The 20,569-nt window shown below is 44.5% G+C and overlaps 1 protein-coding gene across 1 annotated transcript; it reads left to right on the top strand.

Annotated features, from left to right (window-relative positions):
* Positions 1-1,126: 1,126 nt before the first annotated feature.
* PPARA (peroxisome proliferator activated receptor alpha) lies at positions 1,127-19,943 on the top strand. The gene is made up of 6 exons (XM_007453906.1): positions 1,127-1,363; positions 8,190-8,350; positions 9,951-10,089; positions 11,016-11,218; positions 16,293-16,740; positions 19,619-19,943. Exons 1-6 carry the CDS (start codon positions 1,156-1,158, stop codon positions 19,864-19,866), a joined length of 1,407 nt encoding a protein of 468 aa, XP_007453968.1. The 5' UTR covers positions 1,127-1,155; the 3' UTR covers positions 19,867-19,943.
* Positions 19,944-20,569: the final 626 nt, after the last annotated feature.

Here is a 20,569-nt window from a genome sequence, read left to right as displayed (position 1 = left end):
TGTGTGTCCAAATCTCCTCTTCTTACAAGGACACCAGCCAGATTGGATTAGGGCCCCCTCTAAACACCTCATTTTAGTGGAATCACCTCTTTATTATCTGCAAAGGCAACCACATTCTGAGGTCCTAAGGGTTAGGACTCCTGCAGCGGAATCTGTGGGGGACACGGTGCAGCCCGTAACAGTGCCCACGTGGAGAGCGTCCTTCTGTGCGTGAGTTGCAGCAGCCTAGCGCTGTTGGGGACTGGCATGTTCAGATTTTTTTTAACTCTACGATGTATTTGTTATGGCGTACTCGTTCTTCAGGAATACCTACATGACTCCCCCCCATGGGTGCAAGGAGAACGTATGATATTGCCTCCAGCGTGTGTGCCGACTGCCTGCCCGTCCCACTCCCCCCCGGGCTCCCACCTGAGCCAGACTGGCCTGCGCATGCCTGGAAGTGTCTGCATGCTTCCATCCTGGGGGCTTTCCACTTGCCGCTCCTTTAGCTGGAACATTCTACCCAAAATGTCCGTACAGCTCACTGCCTCATTCCTGCAGGTGTCTGCGCCCCTTTTCTGAGAGGTCCTCCCTGGCCAGTCATGTAGGGCAGTGTCCTTCCCCATCCTCCCCCTGCATCACTGTATCCCCATCAGACTGTCCAGACCTGTCACCACCAGAAGGTGCATTCCGGGACAGCGGGGACTTTATGTGTGTCCTCTGCTGTTTTCGTCCACCTCGGATACACAGTGTGTGCTTGATGGTGCACGAATGATTCCTGGCCTGCTCGGCTGTGGCTCCTGAGACGTGCTCTTGTTTACAGATTTTCATTTTCTTGGGAGTTCCCTGGTGGTCTAGTGGTTAGGGTTCGGTGCTTTCACTGCAGGGGTCTGGGTTTAATCCCTGCTCGGGGAACTGAGATCCGCAAGCTGCTCGGCCAAAATAAAAGAGAATAATAAAGATTTTCATTTTCTTAATGAGCTTGTCAAGAGTCAAGCGGAGGTAAGGTGGCCAACAATGTTACTTTTTAGATTGTGAGTTCAGGTGTGTCTCTGCTGATAAATGATGTTTTTGTTAAAGGAAAACCAGTGTTCTTCTGTGTCCACTTCACGCATGACTTCTCTCTCCTCCCAGGAACGTGGAGCCCGGCAGTGGGACCAGCTCCATCCAGTCGAGATGGTGGACACAGAGAGCCCGATTGGTCCCCTCTCCCCACTCGAGGCTGATGATCTGGAAAGTCCACTCTCTGAAGAATTCCTACAAGAAATGGGAACCATTCAAGATATTTCTCAGTCCATTGGTGAGGACAGTTCTGGAAGCTTTAGTTTTACAGAATACCAGTATTTAGGAAGTGGTCCAGGATCAGATGGCTCCGTTATTACAGGTAAGTGTGCTATTTCCTAGAAAGCTTTATCTGGAATTTTCCACAGAGAAAGTTGTTCTCTTTACCTGAAAAAGAAGTCACATCTCTCTGCATTAAAATCTTTAGATGTGTAAAAGCACGACATGCAGTGCCACCGGGCCTTGAAACTTTTCAGGCGTGTCTCGCATATCATAGTATGCCTTCTTTTTTTGTTTTTTGTTTGGATAAACTTTTTATGGAAGTATAATATACACATAAGAGTGCACACACCATAAATGTGTAGCTCATTTGATTTTTCACATGAAAATATAATTTTTACACTACAGAGTAATCTCTTGCATGTAACTTACCTGAGCAGCCTGTATGTAATTTTTCACCATGATGAACAGCTCTGTGACACACCTCCCTGTGGGCAAATCTTTGAGTGCATCCTGGGTGACTGATTTTTTTTTTTAATTGTAATTTTTTGTCCCTGTTGGTTATTTATGTTAAATACGGTTACCTGGCGGCGGGGAGGGATAGTTAGGGAGTTTGGGATTGATGTGTACACACTGCCATATTTAAAATAAATAACCGGCTTCCCTGGTGGCGCAGTGGTTGAGAGTCCGCCTGCCGATGCAGGGGACATGGGTTTGTGCCCCGGTCCGGGAAGATCCCACATGCTGCGGAGCGGCTGGGCCCGGGAGCCATGGCCACTGAGCCTGTGCGTCCGGATCCTGTGCTCCGCAACGGAAGAGGCCACAACAGTGAGAGGCCCGCGTACCGCAAAAATATTAAAAAATAATAAAATAAAATAAATAACCAACAAGTATGCCTTCTTTTTAAAAGCTGTACATAAATCACATAATGCTTGAAATTCAGCAGTCAGCTGCATTTTTTAAATGCTGTGAGTTTATATTGCTTTAAAGCAGAGACTCCTACTATAATAAAAATCACTCTCTTTTATCTGGAAATGTATATGAACCATCTCCCTACTCCCTTGTAAGCTTTTATATATAGAATGGATGCACAACAAGGTCCTACTGTATAGCACAGAGAACTATATTCAATATCCTATCAAAGACCATAATGGAAAAGAATATTTAAAAAAGGAATGTATGTGTGTGTATAACTGAATCGCTTTGCCGTATAGCAGAAATTAACACAACATCGTAAATCAACTATACTTTAATAAAAAAATATTAAAACCGAAAACATAACTTTCAAGATGGTGACAGTAGGGGAAAAAACTACATCAGGCATCAGCCAAGGCAGATACAAAGAAATAAAACATGGGGTCTGCTCAGGTCACCTCGCTGGGAGAGAGGAAATCATTGCACAGTTCATCTTTCCGAGCAACGTTTAAGCCACCCCGGTATAATGTGGTGTAAATTGTACCTTGATTTAAAGGAAGCCCTGTCTGGGGTGGACTTGACTCCACCACACTTCTTGGCAGAAGTGGGTTTTGGATCAGACAACTAGACTTTATTTTTAAATTTTCAAAAAGAATTATTTTTATTTATTTATTTTTGGCTGTGTTGGGTCTTCGTTGCTGCGCGCAGGCTTTCTCTAGTTGCGGCGAGCAGGGGCTACTCTTCCTTGCGGTGCGCGGGCTTCTCATTTCGGTGGCTTCTCTTGTTGCGGAGCATGGGCTCTAGGTGCACGGGCTTCAGTAGCTGTGGCACGCGGCCTCAATAGTGTGGCTTGTGGGCTCTAGAGCACAGGCTTACTAGTTGTGGTGCACGGGCTTAGTTGCTCTGCAGCATGTGGCATCTTCCCGGACCGGGGCTCGAACCCGTGTCCCCTGCAATGGCAGGCAGACTCCCAACCACTGTGCCACCAGAGAAGCCCCAAAATAGACTTTAAAATAAAGACTTTTACAGGACACTTGGAAGGACGCTACATAATGATCAAGGGAACAATCCAAGAAGAAGATATAACAATTGTAAATATATATGCGCCCAACATAGGAGCACCTCAATATATGAGGTAAATGCGAACAGCCATAAAAGGGGAAATCGACAGTAACACAGTAATAGTGGGGGACTTTAACATCCCACTTACACCAATGGACAGATCTTCCAGACAGAAAATTAATAAGGAAACACAGGCCTTGAAAGAAGTGGGTCTTGGCTGGGACTGGAGGAGTTGGGTTTGGACTGGCCAGGAGGTGTGTGTGTGTGGTTTTGAGCTCCGAGCTTGGACTGTGCAGGCTCTCTTGGGGAATCGAGAAGGTTCTGCCTGCAGCGTCTGGTATAAGGTCTCTGTGTCTTTCCCCTCCGTGGGTCCCCCTGTGTCATGATCTCGGTTTGGAGCATGTTTCCCCAACCGTCTGTTCACGTCTTCCCCCTCCAGGAAGATGATTTTTCACGACTGTGCACTGACCTTGGTGACGGTGGGAAAGGGAGCATTTGTACTCCGCTGGCAGCCAAGTTCACTGATAAACCCGTGTGCATGGAGAGAGTGGCTGAAAGTGCACGAGCTCTAAATCCAGCAAGCCCACTGGGGACGGGCGCTGTTTAAAAGGGGACATGTACATGGGTCTGCACTGTGCCGGTGTTTGTGATGGGGTCTGCACTATGGCAAAAAGAAATAAAAAAAGGGAACTTACAAAAAGTGACTGCACTGGGCTTCCCTGGTGGCACAGTGGTTGAGAGTCCACCTGCCGATGCAGGGGACACGGGTTCGTGCCCCAGTCCAGAAGGATCCCACATGCCACGGAGCGGCTGGGTCCATGAGCCATGACCGCTGGGCCTGCGCATCCGGAGCCTGTGCTCCGCAACGGGAGAGGCCACAGCAGTGAGAGACCCACGTAACGCAAAAAAAAAAAAAAAAAAAAAAAAGTGACTGCACTGAAGTGTACTAGACACACATCCTTGACTTTTGGCCCCTGGCCGTTAAGGTGGTGGGTGTGTGATCATCCATTTTTATTTCGCTTCCGTTCTCCTTACTGTGTTTATTAATCCTTTTGGCCGTTTGGAGTCATCTCAAAATTCTTAAAATCTTGCTTTGTCTCCTTTCCAGGCTTTTCACTGTTATTGTTTCCAATTGATTTGAGAGATAAAATGATTTCTTATTTGTAAACTAGCTTTTTCACCTTTGTATGTAATGGCTCCCTTGGGTGATATCTCTAAGTTATGTAAATGGCAAATACAGGAGGACCGTCTATAAAACGCAATCAGGTTAAACTTGACTCCTTGGGAGACCAGATGGGTGAGGCTGCTTACTCAGCCCATCTTTCTTTCTCACCCCACCCCCACAATTTTTCTTAGCAGCTTTGCTGACATAAAAAACTTCACATATTTAAAGTGTGCAATTGGATGTACACACACACACACACACACACACACACACACACGCACACGCACACAGACTTGTGAAACCAACAGCACAATCAAATTCCACACCCCTCACCCCAAAGTTTACTTGTGCCCTTTGTACTCCCTCTTCCCCACCCTCATGCCTCTCTCCCTCCCCACGTACCACTGATCTGCTTTCTATCGTTATCCATCGGTTTGTATTTCCTAGAATTTTATATAAATGGAATCATACAGTATGTACTCTTTTTAGTCTGACTCCTTCACTCAGCAAAATTATTTTGAGATTCATCTGCATTGGTGGCATCTATCAACAGTTCATTTTCTAAAATCCACTGTATGGATTTGCCACAGTTTATCCACGCTATTGATGAACAATTCGATGGTTTCCAGGTTTGGCTGTTACAGATAAAGCTGCTGGGAAAGTTCATGTACACACCTCTGTATGGACAGTGCTTTCACTTCTCTTGGGTAGATAGGAGTGGAATGGGTCATGCTTTTCTGCTTCTTTGCATGTTTTACAGTTTGTTATTAGATACCATACATTGTGAACTTTGTTGATGATGGAGAATTTTGTATTTACACAAATATTCTTGAGTTTTATTCTGAAAGGCAGTTAAATTTCGTGGAAAATGGTGATCCTTTCAGGTCCTGTGGTTAAGCTTTGTTAGACGGAACCAGAGCAGTGTTGATCCTAGAAGTAATTTTGCCCCGATTCAGAGGCCAAACCCTTTTGAGTATTTTACCCAGTGCCCCAAGGATTCTGAGATTTTTCCGCTGTGAGTGGTGGTCACGGGACTACCTCTTAGCCCTCAGTACTGTTCTCTCTAAGCATTTCAGGTTGCTATTGGAATATCTTTTTTTTTTTTTTTTTTCTTTTTGGTCTCACCAAGCGGCATGTGGGATCTTAGTTCCCCGACCAGGGATTGAACCCGTGCCCTCGGCGGTGAAAGTGCGGAGTCCTAACCACTGGACCGCAGGGGAATTCCCTGGAGTATCTTTTCTTTTAGGCTCTCTCAGCTGATAGAGCAGAGACATACATGTGTACATACTAACGCATGTATGTACACGTCTGTATTTCTGTATATAGCTGTCTGTCTCAATGTCAGGGTAAACGTGAATTCAAACAGATGTCTGCACCTCTAATCCACCACCACATGGACCACTTTAGCCTCCTCCTGTTGCTTTATCAATGAGCTCACGCTCCAACAGTGAGAGACCTGGCCCACCATCCAGCCATCCATTCAGTCACCATCATTAAATGAACAATTAGTTGTTCATTTCCAGTGCGGTGGCCTCAGAACTGCTCACCCAAAGCCCTGTGGAAAACAACTTTATCGGCTGGGGACAGTGTCCAGGTGCAGTTCTTTTGCCTTTGGCCTCACAGACTCCATTCGTTTCCAAGGTCGCTTACACGAATATCTTCAGCGAGGTTTCCTACAAATGTTTCTTACATTTGTGATATAGATTGTATCATCACATTCTGTGTGCCATCCTGGAATCTCTTGACCTCCTCAGTTTTTTTTTTTGTTGTTCATTTGCACACGTTTAAAGTTCACTCTGTACTGTAAAATTCTGTGGATTTTGACAAGTGCATTGTGTCCTGTATTCACCATTACATTTTCATGTGAATAGTTTCACCACGTCCAAAAAGCCACTGGGCTTCACCTACTCAACCCTGCCTCCCCGACCCCTACTCCAACCGCTGATTTTTTTTTTTTACCACTGCTGTATTTCTGCCTTTCCACAAATGTCGGATATTAAGAATAATATAGTTTGTAGCCTTTGGGGATTGGCCTCACCTATTGAAGCATCTTGGTTGCTTCTGATTTTTGGCAATTAAGAATAATGCTGCTGGGGAATTCCCCCAGCAGTCCAGTGGTTAGGACTCTGTGCTTTCACTGCCGAGGACCTGGGTTCAATCCCTGGTCGGGGAACTAAGATCTCACAGGCCACATGCCACAGCCAAAAAAAAGAATAAAGCTGCTAAAGCACTATTTACAATAGCCAAGACATGAAACCAACCTAAATTTCCATTGACGAAGGAATGGATAAAGAAGACATGGTGTGTGTGTGTATATATATATATATATATATATATATATATATACACATACATACATTGGAATATTACTCGGTCATTAAAAAGAATGAAATAATGCCATTTGCAGCAACATAGATGGACATAGAGATTATCATACTAAGTGATGTAAGTCAGAGAAAGACAAGTATCATATGATATCACTTATATGTGGAATCTGAAATATGACACAGGGCTTCCCTGGTGGCGCAGTGGCTGAGAGTCCGCCTGCCGATGCAGGGGACACGGGTTCGTGCCCCGGTCCGGGAAGATCCCACATGCCGCGGAGCGGCTGGGCCCGTGAGCCATGGCCGCTGAGCCTGCGTGTCCGGAGCCTGTGCTCCGCAATGGGAGAGGCCACAACAGTGAGAGGCCAGCGTACCGCAAAAAAAAAAAAAGAAAGAAAAGAAAGTCCAGCTTCTTTTTTTTTCTTTCATGGATTGTGCTTTTGCGTTGCCCACATGGATTTTTATTCTATATTCTGATGCCATTTACTGAGTTAACAATTACAAAAGGGCTGGAAGGGAGGGCGCAAAGAAAGCAATGAGTTCTGTGTAGGACATGTCGATTTTTGGCAACTAAGAACAATAAAGCTGCTGCAAGGACCCCTGCTAAGTCCTGAATGGTGGGTTTTTCCTCCAGTTCCAGGGCTTGTCACTATACTTGTAGTGTATAGTTATACCACCCCCTAGATTGTCTAATTGTTGACTGTATTGTGCAGTGTTAAATACATTGCACCCTTAAAGCTGTCTGTCCATTTTATCTTTGTGTCAAAAATCTGAGCATGTCGCAGGAGCAACTAAGCCCGTAAGCCACAACTACTGAGCCCACGTACTACAACTACCAAAGCCCATGTGCCTAGAGCCTGTGCTCCGCAACAAGAGAAGCCACCGCAATGAGAAGCCCGCGCACCACAACGAAGAGTAGCCCCCGCTCGCCGCAACTAGAGAAAGCCCGCGTGCAGCAACAAGACACAATGCGGCCAAAAATAAATAAATAAATTTATTTTTAAAAAAATCTGAGCATGTGGCTAGCATATACTTGAGCTCATTCTTGGTGACATTTAAATGTTAATAAAATAGTATACCCACCCCACCCCCCCCGCCAAAAAAAAAGGAATAAAGCTGCTGTAACCATTTGTATGAATAAGGCTACTTGCAAAGTGGCCTTTTCTGCAGGGCCATGGTTTAGTCCATTTTGTTTTGTTTTTTATGGATTAAAAAGTAAAGTTGTTTCTCAGTTGGGGAGCCCCTTGGGTGGGAGCTGCGGGGATGCCGGCGACGTGGTCAATGTGGGAGCACAGAGGGTGTGCAAGGGCCAGGCCAGGGTGGATGCAGCATGGGAGCCCTGCCCACCAGCTGATGCCTCCCCACTAAATGCCTCACCCGTGAACTCAGATCCTCAGAGAGCTGGTTTCGACATCGGATGGCAAGGCCATGAATATTCGTAAATCTTCCCCTTGTGTTCCTAGACACCCTCTCACCAGCCTCGAGTCCCTCGTCCATCTCTTACCCTGTGGTTCCTGGCAGCGCCGAGGAATCGTCCAGTGTAGCACTGAACATCGAGTGCAGAATCTGTGGGGACAAAGCCTCGGGCTACCATTACGGAGTTCACGCATGTGAAGGCTGCAAGGTACGGTGGACCCTGGATGGGGAGAAAGGTGGCCTTTCGGGGACTACGTGTGGTTCCTTCTATTTTATACACAAATGTTTGTCACTACTAAGAAAGGTCTGCTCAAGTTGTAGATCAGAAACTGACCCACGGAACACATTCCTTTCTCTCTTTGGAAAGTCTATGGCATATTGCTGGGCTGTTCTTTGTAAGTGACGTAGAGAGTGTGTTCTTTAACAGAAAATAAACCACATTAAAGATGCTCCCTTCATTTGGATGCGAGGTCAGAGAGTTTTGTCCACTTTCTCTCTCCACCCTCATCGGAAGGTCATGGAGGGCAGTGGTTCTCACGACCATCAGAGATGTCAGGATCCTGCAGCACGTGCTGGGCGACGACCAGACCCGCGGCCGTGTCCTCCCCAGCTGCTCAGGATACCCCAGCAGCCCCTTCCTGCACGTCGGGGGCCTGTCCACCCGAACCACGAGCACCCTTGTGTATATCCTTATTCTTGTGCCAGCTCAGCTGCACCTCTAACCATAGGTGACCGAGGGCCCGCAGTGCAGGGGGTCAGGCCGTGTCCTCTAGCAGAACTATGGAAGGATGACCGGAAAGCAAAGAGGAAAGAGCCCAGTGTAAATATAAACCCTTCACAATTTGCCAACCACATACCTTGAAAAAAACTACTTGCAAAGTGGCCTTTTCTGCAGGGCCATGATTAGTCACCCTTGTTTACTTTTGTTTTTTTATGAACTAAATAGTAAAGTTGGTTCTTTACTAAAGTAAAGTTTAAGATATTTTTATTTGTTTTTTGTTTTTGTTTTGTTTTGGTCGCGCCTTAGCACGCGGCACACGTGATCTTAGTTCCCCCACCAGGGATGAACCCCATGCCCCCTGCAGTGGAAGTGCTAAGTCCTAACCACTGGACCACCAGAGAAGTCCCTAAGACACTTTTATAAAGCAAGAAAATTATTTACAACCAGCTGGCTTCCTTTTATTATGTAATCTTTGTCCTTTAGAGAGTTAATATTCTCTTACAAAAATTCTTAGAACTTTTTAGTCACAAATATGGATCTGTCCTCAGAAGAGAAAGTCACATTTGTATAAATCTTAGCAAGGCAGAGTCACTCTTCAGGAGACTGTGATTGTGTCTTCCCAGGCCAGGTGAGGACGTGTTGAAATTACTTTGACTTTTGCCTCATTTTATTGTTTTTCATTTTACATGTAATGAAATTTCAAATTTCCAATTTGCCCCAGTTACATCAGACTTTCTAGATGAACTGTTTCTCTACATTTCGTTCATTTAAAAAAAGACAATAGGGGCTTCCCTGGTGGCGCAGTGGTTGAGAGTCCGCCTGCCAATGCAGGGGACGCGGGTTCGTGCCCCGGTCCGGGAAGATCCCACATGCCGCGGAGCGGCTGGGCCTGTGAGCCATGGCCGCTGAGCCTGCGCGTCCGGAGCCTGTGCTCCGCAAAGGGAGAGGCCACAACAGTGAGAGGCCCGAGTGCCACCAAAAAAAAAAAAAAAAAGACAATAAATGAGCAACAGGAAACGTGAATAAAGGAATGACACTGATTCCTCAGTGGTGCGTATTCTTTAATAAACTGTATATCAATCCGCAGGGTTTCTTTCGGAGAACTATTCGGCTAAAGCTGGCATATGACACATGTGACCGTAGCTGCAAGATTCAGAAAAAGAATCGGAATAAGTGTCAGTATTGTCGTTTTCACAAGTGCCTTTCGGTTGGGATGTCCCATAATGGTAGGTAAGGTTGTCTATCGCATTTTCCCCACCCATGCCTCAGTTTACCCGCCTTATCGGGTCGGAACAGACCGTATTTTGAATGAATGTGCTGCAGCATTTAATGCTCGGGTCATTTTGTAACATGATAGCCTAAGGAAAATAAGCCTCAAATAACAGAGGTCCAGTAGAACCCTTGGAAATACTGTTAGAAACTTCAAATGGTACAACTTTGATATAAGATTTTGAAACCCATTGGAAACCACTGGGATGTCTTAATGTTCGTATCATATGTATGAAGCATGTGCCATTTCAAACATTTTACCATATTATGAATTTAATTATATTCAGCCCTACTCTTATTATTATTATTTTTTTGGCCGTGCTGCTCGGCTTTTGGGATCTTAGTTCCCCGACCAGGGATTGAACCTGGGTCCCCTGCAGTGGAAGCTCGGAGTCCTAACCACTGGACCACGAGGGAAGTCCCCATACTCTTAGTTTAGAATTTGCCAATTACTACAGGAAAGTGAATTTAAAATAATGTGTTCATAAGAGTTGCATGTCTACCTTCTAGAAAAAGAAAAAGGTACTGTGTTAACTCCTTCTAAGGCTCACTTTCATCTCCTTAACCGAAAGGCTCAATTATGTACCTAATGACATGAAGTGACCTTAAGCCCATCCTACTGATAAAGTGAGTCATGGTGCCACCTTTACTTTTAAGCTTTTTTAAAAGTTCAGGATATATGGAGTTTGAGGTTTATTTCCATCTCTCCAAGGGAGGAAGCTGAATGGTGCTGAGAAGTGGATTGTAACTTACCCATATGCATGTTTGCTCACCGTCTAACCCGCGGTGTGAACCTGTCGTCCAGCCGTTAGTCCTCGTGCCGTGTTTTGTTGTTCATTTCTCTGTGTTTTCCGTTCTTCCGTTTCTCCCCTCCGACCCCCAGCGATTCGTTTCGGGCGAATGCCAAGATCGGAAAAAGCAAAATTGAAAGCAGAAATCCTTACGTGTGAACATGACCTAGAAAATTCTGAAACCGCAGATCTCAGATCTCTCGCCAAGAGGATTTACGAGGCCTACTTAAAGAATTTCAACATGAACAAGGTCAAGGCCCGGGTCATCCTCGCGGGAAAGGCCGGCAACAATCCGGTAGGTGGCTCTGCGGCCGGTTATCATAGTCTGAAGTGCTCCTTTGGCAACACGTCAGCCAGAGTCGAGGAGGAGGATTGAGGGAGTATTGTCCTAAACGCTGAGAAAATCCTATTTATCCCCAGCGCAAACGAGAGACAACGCAACGGAAACATTTCCTTCAGAGACTATAAAACGTAGCCCAGCAGCAACTCCCATCCCATTTGATCCACCTCAAAGCTCCTAGCAACCAAGTTCTTATAATGACTATGTAATTAATGCACTCAGAAAGTCTGGTTAATGGTTTACCAGATTCTAGGGTTGCTTCTTAAGCGATTTTTTTTTAATCCCTATTTTAATGCCAGAAAATGAAACTATTCACTTCCCACTCAAAGTACGCTCTCACATCCTTTCCCCTGAAACTACCTTCTCCTCTCCGACCTCCCCCTTCCTACCCCCTGCCCACCTTCTTTTTCTCCAATGAGAAGGAAATGACATCTCGGGGCTTAGAAAGGGTCCTTTGTTTACAGAAACTTGATTGTCTTTTTGGACGGTTCTGGACCTTCTCGGTAGCAACTAAGATTGCCCCTTGTGGATGCCTGCACTTTGCCTCCCCTGCCTGATGCCACCCTGTACCCACCCCACAGTTAGCTAAGCCTTTGTCTCCATTGCAGGCCTAATCTCAGAGCTACCTTCAAAAAGGGGGATGGCCCAAGGTTGGCGAATAAAGACGTTTTGCCTTTCTCCTATGAGAGTGGTGAAACAGGTTTGATTTGTACTAATGAGTAGCTTGAAGCCATCTTTATTGGGAATTACAAGCTGGAATTTTCAGTCACAGGAAAATAAAGCATCTCACGAGCTACTTACTTTCGTGAACAAACCAAACCTCTTTTTTACCAAGTCTTTTCATTCTTCGGTGAATTTTCCAATTAAATAGGCTGAGGTACTTTAGGAGGGTTCAAGCAAACTCTTGCTAAACCATAAAGCCACACCCATGCTGGGCGGCCCCAGAGGCTCGAAGAAACTCCACCCTAACCCTTTCCAGATCACAAGGGTGAAAGCAAAGTAATCTTTTACCTTTCAATTTCTATCCTGGAAATGATTCGTATAGCCCCAAATTGAAGCAACCCAATTTTTTTTTTTTTAAAGCAACCCATTTTTTTTTTTTTTAAAGCAACCCAAATTTTTTTTTTTTTTTTTTTTTTTAAGCAACCCAAATTTTTGATCTCTTGGAATCCTTTTAGATCTTGCTGAGTTCTTCTGCATCTCCCTTGGGTTTTCAGAATGCAAAGCAAAGCAAACTTAAAAGTCATCTTGACTCAGAACCAAACACTCTTGTTTAATTAATATTAACTTGATTTCCATGGAGTATCCTTCTCACACCCCACTGAGATCCATGCACTCTAAGAAGGAGCCCATCACCCACGGCCAGAGTTGAAATCTGGACAGTTGAGGGCCATCACACAGTTACTCTGGGAGAGGAATCTGTCTTTTGGTCTTAAGGAAATAAATGATAGACCCATAGTCCAGCACTGGGCTTCACTGGATAGGAAAAACAGAATTCGGGGCATTGCTGAGAGTCAGTTGCTTGCTTCTGCCCACCTCCAAAGCAGAGCATCGCGGGTACCAGTTTGAAAGGGAGTGTTCAGGGCCAGCCACTGCCTTTGACGGCACTGTCTGCTCCAAGCTGGGTTCACTTCCCACCCCATTTCCTCTGTATGTCAAAGCATGGCCCTCCTCCTACCTCTCCGCCCAGCCCAGTGCGCCCCAGAGCTTGGAGCATCCAGCTTGGGGCCACAGTCTCTGCTCCATCTGTGCTGGGTCAGAGACAGAGCTGCCGGGAGGGGCGGCATCCTGGAATGGCAGCTCCCTCACACCACACCGTGGGGTTTGGCCTGCTGTGTTATATTGAAATATTATACCTATAACTTGTCGGTAGCTTGAAAAACATACTATTTTGTACTATATCTAGAAGTGTGTAGTAAAACCTACCCAAGAGCTTATTAGATCATTTCATCCAAAGCAATTCTACCAATAAGTCACAATTAAATTGCTCCGAAAAGATGCTGCTGCCGAACTTTTCATAGAAAATGCTGTTTCATTGTGTTTTGGAGATGAATTCTTATAAATAACATCATTAACACACATAGAACAGTGTCAGGTGTGAGGGAGGGAAATATATATCAGTTAGGGGAGACTTCTGGTCCTGGCGTGGAGTGATTTTGGGGGAAAGTGGGCAGCTTTCTGCCTTGTGCTGTTTAAAAGCTTTACAGTGTGCTTCACTGATTTGAAATGACTACCCGTAACGTCAGATATATTCATATTCAAGCTTGAGGATAAAAAGAATATTCCAAAGTTAAACATAAGCTTCTGGATTTTTTAAATAGTCTAATCAAGAATGTTTCTCAATAAAGTCTGGCAAACTTTCAAGGGTGTTACTCTATAATATCTCTTTGGCTGTAATAAACACGAATTTTTAAATGTTAGCACTTGTTTGAAATTCAGATCATTTCTTATTTTGCCTGTTCACGAGGCCTGCCTTTTAAAATCCAGGCGATAATTTTATACAAATGAAATGAAATATTTTTTACCATTGAAGTCTCCGTTTATGAGAGAATGTTCCACATAAAAATAGTCCAGGGCCAGCGTCCTGGGCTTGTGTCCAGTTTCACAACGCCCCTGCTTAGAGGACCTTGTGCTGACGTTTAATGCTCTGTCGCTGTCTTGAAATTCGTAGGCACTTTCGAATAAGGGACCCCACATTATCATTTTGCACTGGGCCCTGCAAATTGTGTAGCCAGTCTGTGCTAGTCCAAGAGATGTCCTACCAAATAACAACAGTATAATAATAATAATAAGCGTTCTGCAGTCAAACACTGGGAACCACTGTTTATGCTAATCCCATTCTTAAAGATCCACGGTGTACACTCATGTGAAAGGCTCTGGTAGGCTCTAACTTTATTTAACTCAGTGTTTCTCAAGGTTTTTTTTTTTTTTGACAACAGGATTCTTTTTTTTTTATTTTTTTATGTAACACCTTTATTTCTGCTGAATGTACTTTTGAAAAGCCAGTGATTTGAATAAAGTCAAGGTGGCCTTATAATATTTTCTGATATTGAGGGAGTACTGCCATCTGTCCTTTAAAAACATGTTTCTGGTCCATCCTATAAACGTTAATACTTTAAATCCGAGCTCCAACTTCCTGTGAAGCAGAACTGCCCCCAAACTTTCTCAAAACAGTGGTAAATCTGGCCTGCTTTTAATTAATTAATTAATTAATTAATTTTTGGCTGCGTTGGGTCTTTGTTGCTGTGCGCGGGCTTTCTCTCGTTGCGGCGAGCGGGGGCTACTCTTCGTTGCGGTGCACGGGCTTCTCATTGCGATGGCTTCTCTTGTTGCAGAGCATGGGCTCTAGGTGCGTGGGCTTCAGTAGTTGTGGCACGTGGGCTCAGTAGTTGTGGCTCACGGGCTCTAGAGCGCAGGCTCAGCAGTTGTGGCGCATGGGCTTAGTTGTTCTGCAGCATGTGGGATCTTCCTAGACCAGGGCTTGAACCCGTGTCCCCTGCATTGGCAGGTGGATTCTTAACCACTGCGCCACCGGGAAGTCCTGGCCTGCTTTTAAAGTCTTTGGAGAGAGACAGTTTTAGTCTTCCTTCATCAAACTTGAGATTGTTAGAAACTGGGCTCTGAGTTCTGTATTCAGAATGTTTTCAGTCATTCACAGATAATTTTAAAAATATTCCCTCTCCTCAGATTTGAAATCAGATCTTTTTTTTTTTTTGTCCAACACTATCTTGCAAATTCTAATTCTGTTTACACATTTCGTAGGCAATGCATCACATTATCCCAACACACCCACCTCTGTGCCAGGTATACCCAGCAGGTACCCGGAAGATGGCTTTGTGCTGTGATTCCTCCTGATGCTCTCGTGAGCCCAGAAATAGGGCACACGTCGTGCCGTGGGCACAGAGGCACTGTCAGTGATGTGTTTTGCCCACATATCACTGGGCTTCTTATACACTCAGTGTTTATCCAGTGGGGATTGAAAATAATGCCTTAGCCCACTTCATTATTGGTCTGTAGAACCAATCAGAGAGATCCCTCAGAGACTGCCATTTATTCTGCTCCACACACAGAGCTGGCGTAAATTTTGGCCAGCAGCGGTATCTGTGCCCATTCTTCTAAGCCCCACCAGATACATCATTGCTTCTGAGCATGTTGGCTTCAAATAACATGGCCAACCATCTCTTCTTTCCTCTGCTAGATCTTTATAAAATGGCAGGAACGGTGGGGTTTAGATGCAAATGGTAAGGCCACATTTAGGGAGCTGCCATGGGGATTTGGTATTTGTCTCAGAACATGGAGCAGTGGTGGGAAGATTTCCGTCTCCTGTACCGGGAAACGAGGGTCCTTCAAGGCTTTCCGGTTTATCCCCCAAGAGCAAGGGTTTAACAATGCTTGTTTGTTTACTTCCAACAAATGCCAACTTTCTGACTTGTATTTATTTACATGCCAAACTTATTCATTCAACAGTCAGCATTGGATAATGATGATTATCTGCGAAGTTCATAAAATGGCAAAATTAAGAATTATTGTAATTACTGGCTATTGCAGTAGTATTTGGGAATTTAGAGGACATTATAAAATATTTAAAGTGCTTTGCTAATACTCTCTTTCTTGTTAGCTTTATTGCCAAAATCAGTACTTCCCTTTTTTTTTTTTTGGCCATGCTACACGGCATACGGGATCTTAGTTCCCCGACCAGGGATCGAACCTGTGCCCCCTACAGTGGAAGCATGGAGTCCTAACCACTGGACCGCCAGGGAATTCCCAGAACTTCACTTTCTTAGCAATGAAATCCCCATCCAGTTTTAGGCGCCGACGATTATTATCTTACTGATTTGTATTGTCCTCTATTAAATGTCTTCTTGTCCCCAACTAATTTTGAGGTTGTTTAAGGATGAGCACTGTGTTTTGTACATAATTTGATTCTCGACAGGTGGCTGGAATACTGCAGCTACTCATCAGTTTCTTGATAATTAAGCAGACAGCTAGTCGCCAATCACCCGACTTATTCCAGTGTTTTTCTTTTCAGCCTTTTGTCATACACGACATGGAGACCTTATGTATGGCCGAGAAGACTCTCGTGGCCAAGTTGGTGGCCAACGGCATCCAGAACAAGGAGGCAGAGGTCCGCATCTTCCACTGCTGCCAGTGCACGTCTGTGGAGACGGTCACGGAGCTCACGGAATTCGCCAAGTCCATCCCGGGGTTCGCAAACTTGGACTTGAACGACCAAGTCACTTTGCTGAAATATGGAGTTTACGAGGCCATATTTGCAATGCTGTCTTCTGTGATGAATAAAGACGGGATGCTGGTAGCATATGGAAATGGTTTTATAACTCGTGAATTCCTAAAAAGCCTAAGAAAACCATTTTGTGATATCATGGAGCCCAAGTTCGATTTTGCAATGAAGTTTAATGCACTGGAGCTGGACGACAGTGATATTTCCCTTTTTGTGGCTGCTATAATTTGCTGTGGAGGTAAGTTATTGATTTCACCTGCTGGTCCTGTGGCACTCACAGCCTCCCACCTAGAGAATTTGGCTGTGGTAAATCCGACGTGAGTAGGCTGGAGCCAACACAGTAGGGGAGGAGGGTGTCCAAGCCCCACATTGCCACTAACCAGAATTCAGTGAGAATGATATCAATATCATATCATACTATAGCATATGTTATTTTTTTCTGTTTCAGAGCTTTTATTTTTAAAAATTTTTATTTTATATTGGAGTATAGTCGGTTTACAACATTGTGTTAGTTTCAGGTGTATAGTAAAGTGATTCAGCTATACATATACATATATCTATTCTTTTTCAGATTCTTTTCCCATTTAGGTTTTTACAGAATACTGAGTAGAGTTCCTTGTGCTATACAGCAGGTCCACGTTGATTATCTGTTTTATATATAGCAGTGTGTATATGTTAATCCCAAACTTCACATTATATATAAACACATTTGTAAAGTATAAATGTTCTATCTGTAATTACACGAATATATATTTATTTAGAATATAATGGAAGATTAGGTATCATTAATAATTATAATGTAATTATATATTATATCTAATGCCTATTATATATCAGATATAATTGTAATTATAATGTATGGTGTATAATATCATCATATACAGTCGGCCCTCCATACCTGTGGGTTCTGCATTTGCAGATTCAACCAACTGCGGATTGAAAACATTCAGAAAAAAACATTTCCAGAAAATTCCAAAAACGAAACTTGAATTTACCACACACACCAGCAACCATTTACATGGCGTTTACATTGTGTTAGGTATTACAAGTAATCTAGAGATCATTTAAAGTGTATGGGAGAATGTGCATAGGTTATATGCCATTTTATATATGGGACTTGAGCATCCGTGGATTTTGGCATCTCGGGGGGTCCTGCAACCAATCCCCCGCAGATACCAAGGGACGACAGTGTTATAATTATGTTATTATGATATTATATCCGTATTACAGACAGTATTCTATAAAGTCATACAGATGTTAGTACAGTTGCTGTCTCTATTGGTATATTTATGCTGTTTCATAATGAGAAATATCTGTAGCTCACTGTCAGTGACTGCAAAGTGTGCTTTGCCAAAGGAAATGGATCCCAGTGAAGGAGAATCTAGGCCTCTGTACTGGGGAGCTGGCCCTGCAGTCCCCAGGTTTTTGGCTCGGTGTCACGTTCCTTTAAATAGCCCTGTCCTGGGTCTAAGAAGGTCAACCCTCTACTGTAAACTCGGCTGACCCTACCCAGCCTTAGGGGAGACCGAAGGGGCCACTGCCTCCTCAAGCTGCCTGAAGCTGTACTGTCCCCCGTGAGTCCCTCACTCGCAGAATTGAGGCTGGCCACAGTTGCCCGGACTCTGGACGTGGAGCTGGGGGAGGGTGGCCCAGCTCCACGAGGTCTGTCCTTCTGACCATCCAGCTGGGCACAGGTGGAGGAAGTCCTGTGCTCTGGCAAAAAGCACAGAATGTCATCTATCACCGTCCTTTGCGCGCTCAAGATGTCGTGTTGTGGGGAGAGCAATGTACAGCTATTTATAAGTAGTATGACAGTTTTATAAAAGAAATTTTAATCATAGATCAGAAAAACGTCTGGTGAGGTATACATGAAATCTGTATGATGGGGTTAAAATTATGAGGGAGGGTTCACTTACTATTTTTTAAAATCTCTCTCTTTAAAAACTTAGTAATTATTTTATAACCAGAAAAAAAAAAAAAGAAAAATCCACATCATGAGCAACACTTTTGAAAATCCTAGTAATGCATGGGACTCTAAAGAGAGCACTGCCTATTGAATATGGATGGTGGGGGCTGATTTTCTGGAACAAGGGCAGGATGCATGGATCTGAGCTGTCCCAGGAATTCTGGTGTCTGTGTGTGAGGCACCCCGGGAGGTCACCTGGTGTCCACATCACCCTTCCTGCACCAAGCCTCAGACCTCCCCTCTCTGGGTCACCTCAGCATCCTCCCGTATCCATCCTCTGATTCATTTCTGGCTCCACCTTCTTTTCAGCTGGTTTATATTGGAAGGTACCTGTAACGGCGCTTTATACCACAAAACCGAAGTCAAACATAATCACACTCCTTAAATATTGTCGAAACCGAGCACCTAAGAAGACACAGGAGGAAGAATTTCATTTTCCATATTATGCAAAAGCAGTTTGTGTGTATAGTTACTCGTCTACATACAGGTTTTCCCCTGGCAGGTGGTAATCAGACAAATCCTAAATGAAGCGGCCACCCCGTAAGGTAGCTAGTCATTTTAAGGTCCTAGAAATATTTAGGAATGACTATTTGTCCCGTCTGCCCCTATCAGGCCCAGCGACTTGGGAAAAGTCTAGTTCCATTTTCTAGGTAAGTTGACAGCATCTAAAGGCAGCTGAGCTTTTGGTAAAAAAAAAAAAAAAAAAGGCCGTGTCCAATCAGAATGTTTGGTTTCTCGGGAATTCCCTGGCAGGCTGGTGATTAGGACTCTGCGCTTCCACTACAGGGGACGTAGGTTTGATCCCTGGTCGGGGAACTAAGATCCCGCATGCTGAGTGGCATCGCCAAAAAAAGAAAAAAAGAAAGGGCTTCCCCGGTGGCGCAGTGGTTGAGAGTCCGCCTGCCGATGCAGGGGACGCGGGTTCGTGCCCCGGTCCGGGAAGATCCCACATGCCGCGGAGCTGCTGGGCCCGTGAGCCATGGCCGCTGAGCCTGCGCGTCCGGAGCCTGTGCTCCACAACAGGAGAGGCCACAATAGTGAGAGGCCCGCGTACCACACAAAAAAAAGGTTTCTCAAACTGAAAAACAGTTATTAGGTATTAGCATGCTGGTAATTGCACTCAAACATCTCTTCTTTCTTTTGAGGATAGATCGGCCCGGCCTTCTAAATGTGGGACACATTGAAAAAATGCAGGAGGGTATCGTGCACGTGCTCAAACTTCACTTACAGAGCAACCATCCCGACGACGTCTTTCTCTTCCCAAAACTCCTGCAAAAGATGGCAGATTTGCGGCAGCTGGTCACGGAGCATGCGCAACTGGTGCAGGTGATCAAGAAGACAGAGTCCGACGCCGCCCTGCACCCGCTGCTGCAGGAAATTTACAGGGATATGTACTGACTTCTTGGAAATGCACACAAAAAAAGAAACTCTTCAAGCGTTTTTAAAGGCGACAGCACTACAAGTGAGAGATGGGAGCAAGCAACTTTGCACAAATGTCACCATTTGAACCTGGGACAAAGGAAAGTATAAGCTCTAGGTAACCGGAATCCTGTTCCATGTTTCTTTTTTTTTTAACCACTGCTTCAAGAAATGCTGGTGATAAACAGCTATTAGTCAGGACTTGGAAAATTACGCAGAATGGTGTTCAGTGGTCTGATTTAATGCACCCGATGTGAATCAATGCAGATTTCTTTGTCACCTTAGGAATTTACTGGTGAATTAACCTCAAAATACGTGGTCTGTCTTTCCCTTTTTGACTGTTGTGCTCCTTTATAATTTTGAAAACTAATCAGCACTTTTTAATTTTTATAATCCTGTAAACCTAGATGTCTCCAAAGGTTAGGTATTTAAAAAGTTTCCTGAATTTGAAGAAAGACAACATGCCGGTTTTGAATCGTAGGATTTAGAATGTCAAAGAATGATTCGATAAGCTATCAAAATGCAGCAATTGTTTTGTTTCAGTTCGCTGTTTTCATGGTGTAACTAATATGTGAAAAAGCCTGTTCCCAGGTTTGTGTAGAAGGCCCCGGAAAGCCACGTCTCACGGGCCCTCTGGACGCGATCCTCCGCCTGTTTAAAGCTAGCATCTGTGGTCAGCAGG

This window comes from Lipotes vexillifer, unplaced genomic scaffold (assembly GCF_000442215.2).
Source record: "Lipotes vexillifer unplaced genomic scaffold, Lipotes_vexillifer_v1.1 scaffold382, whole genome shotgun sequence".
In the NCBI taxonomy this organism is placed as follows: Eukaryota; Metazoa; Chordata; class Mammalia; order Artiodactyla; family Lipotidae; genus Lipotes; species Lipotes vexillifer.
The sequence above is the reverse complement of the archived record's forward strand: the minus strand, read 5'-3'. Positions and strand labels throughout refer to the sequence as shown.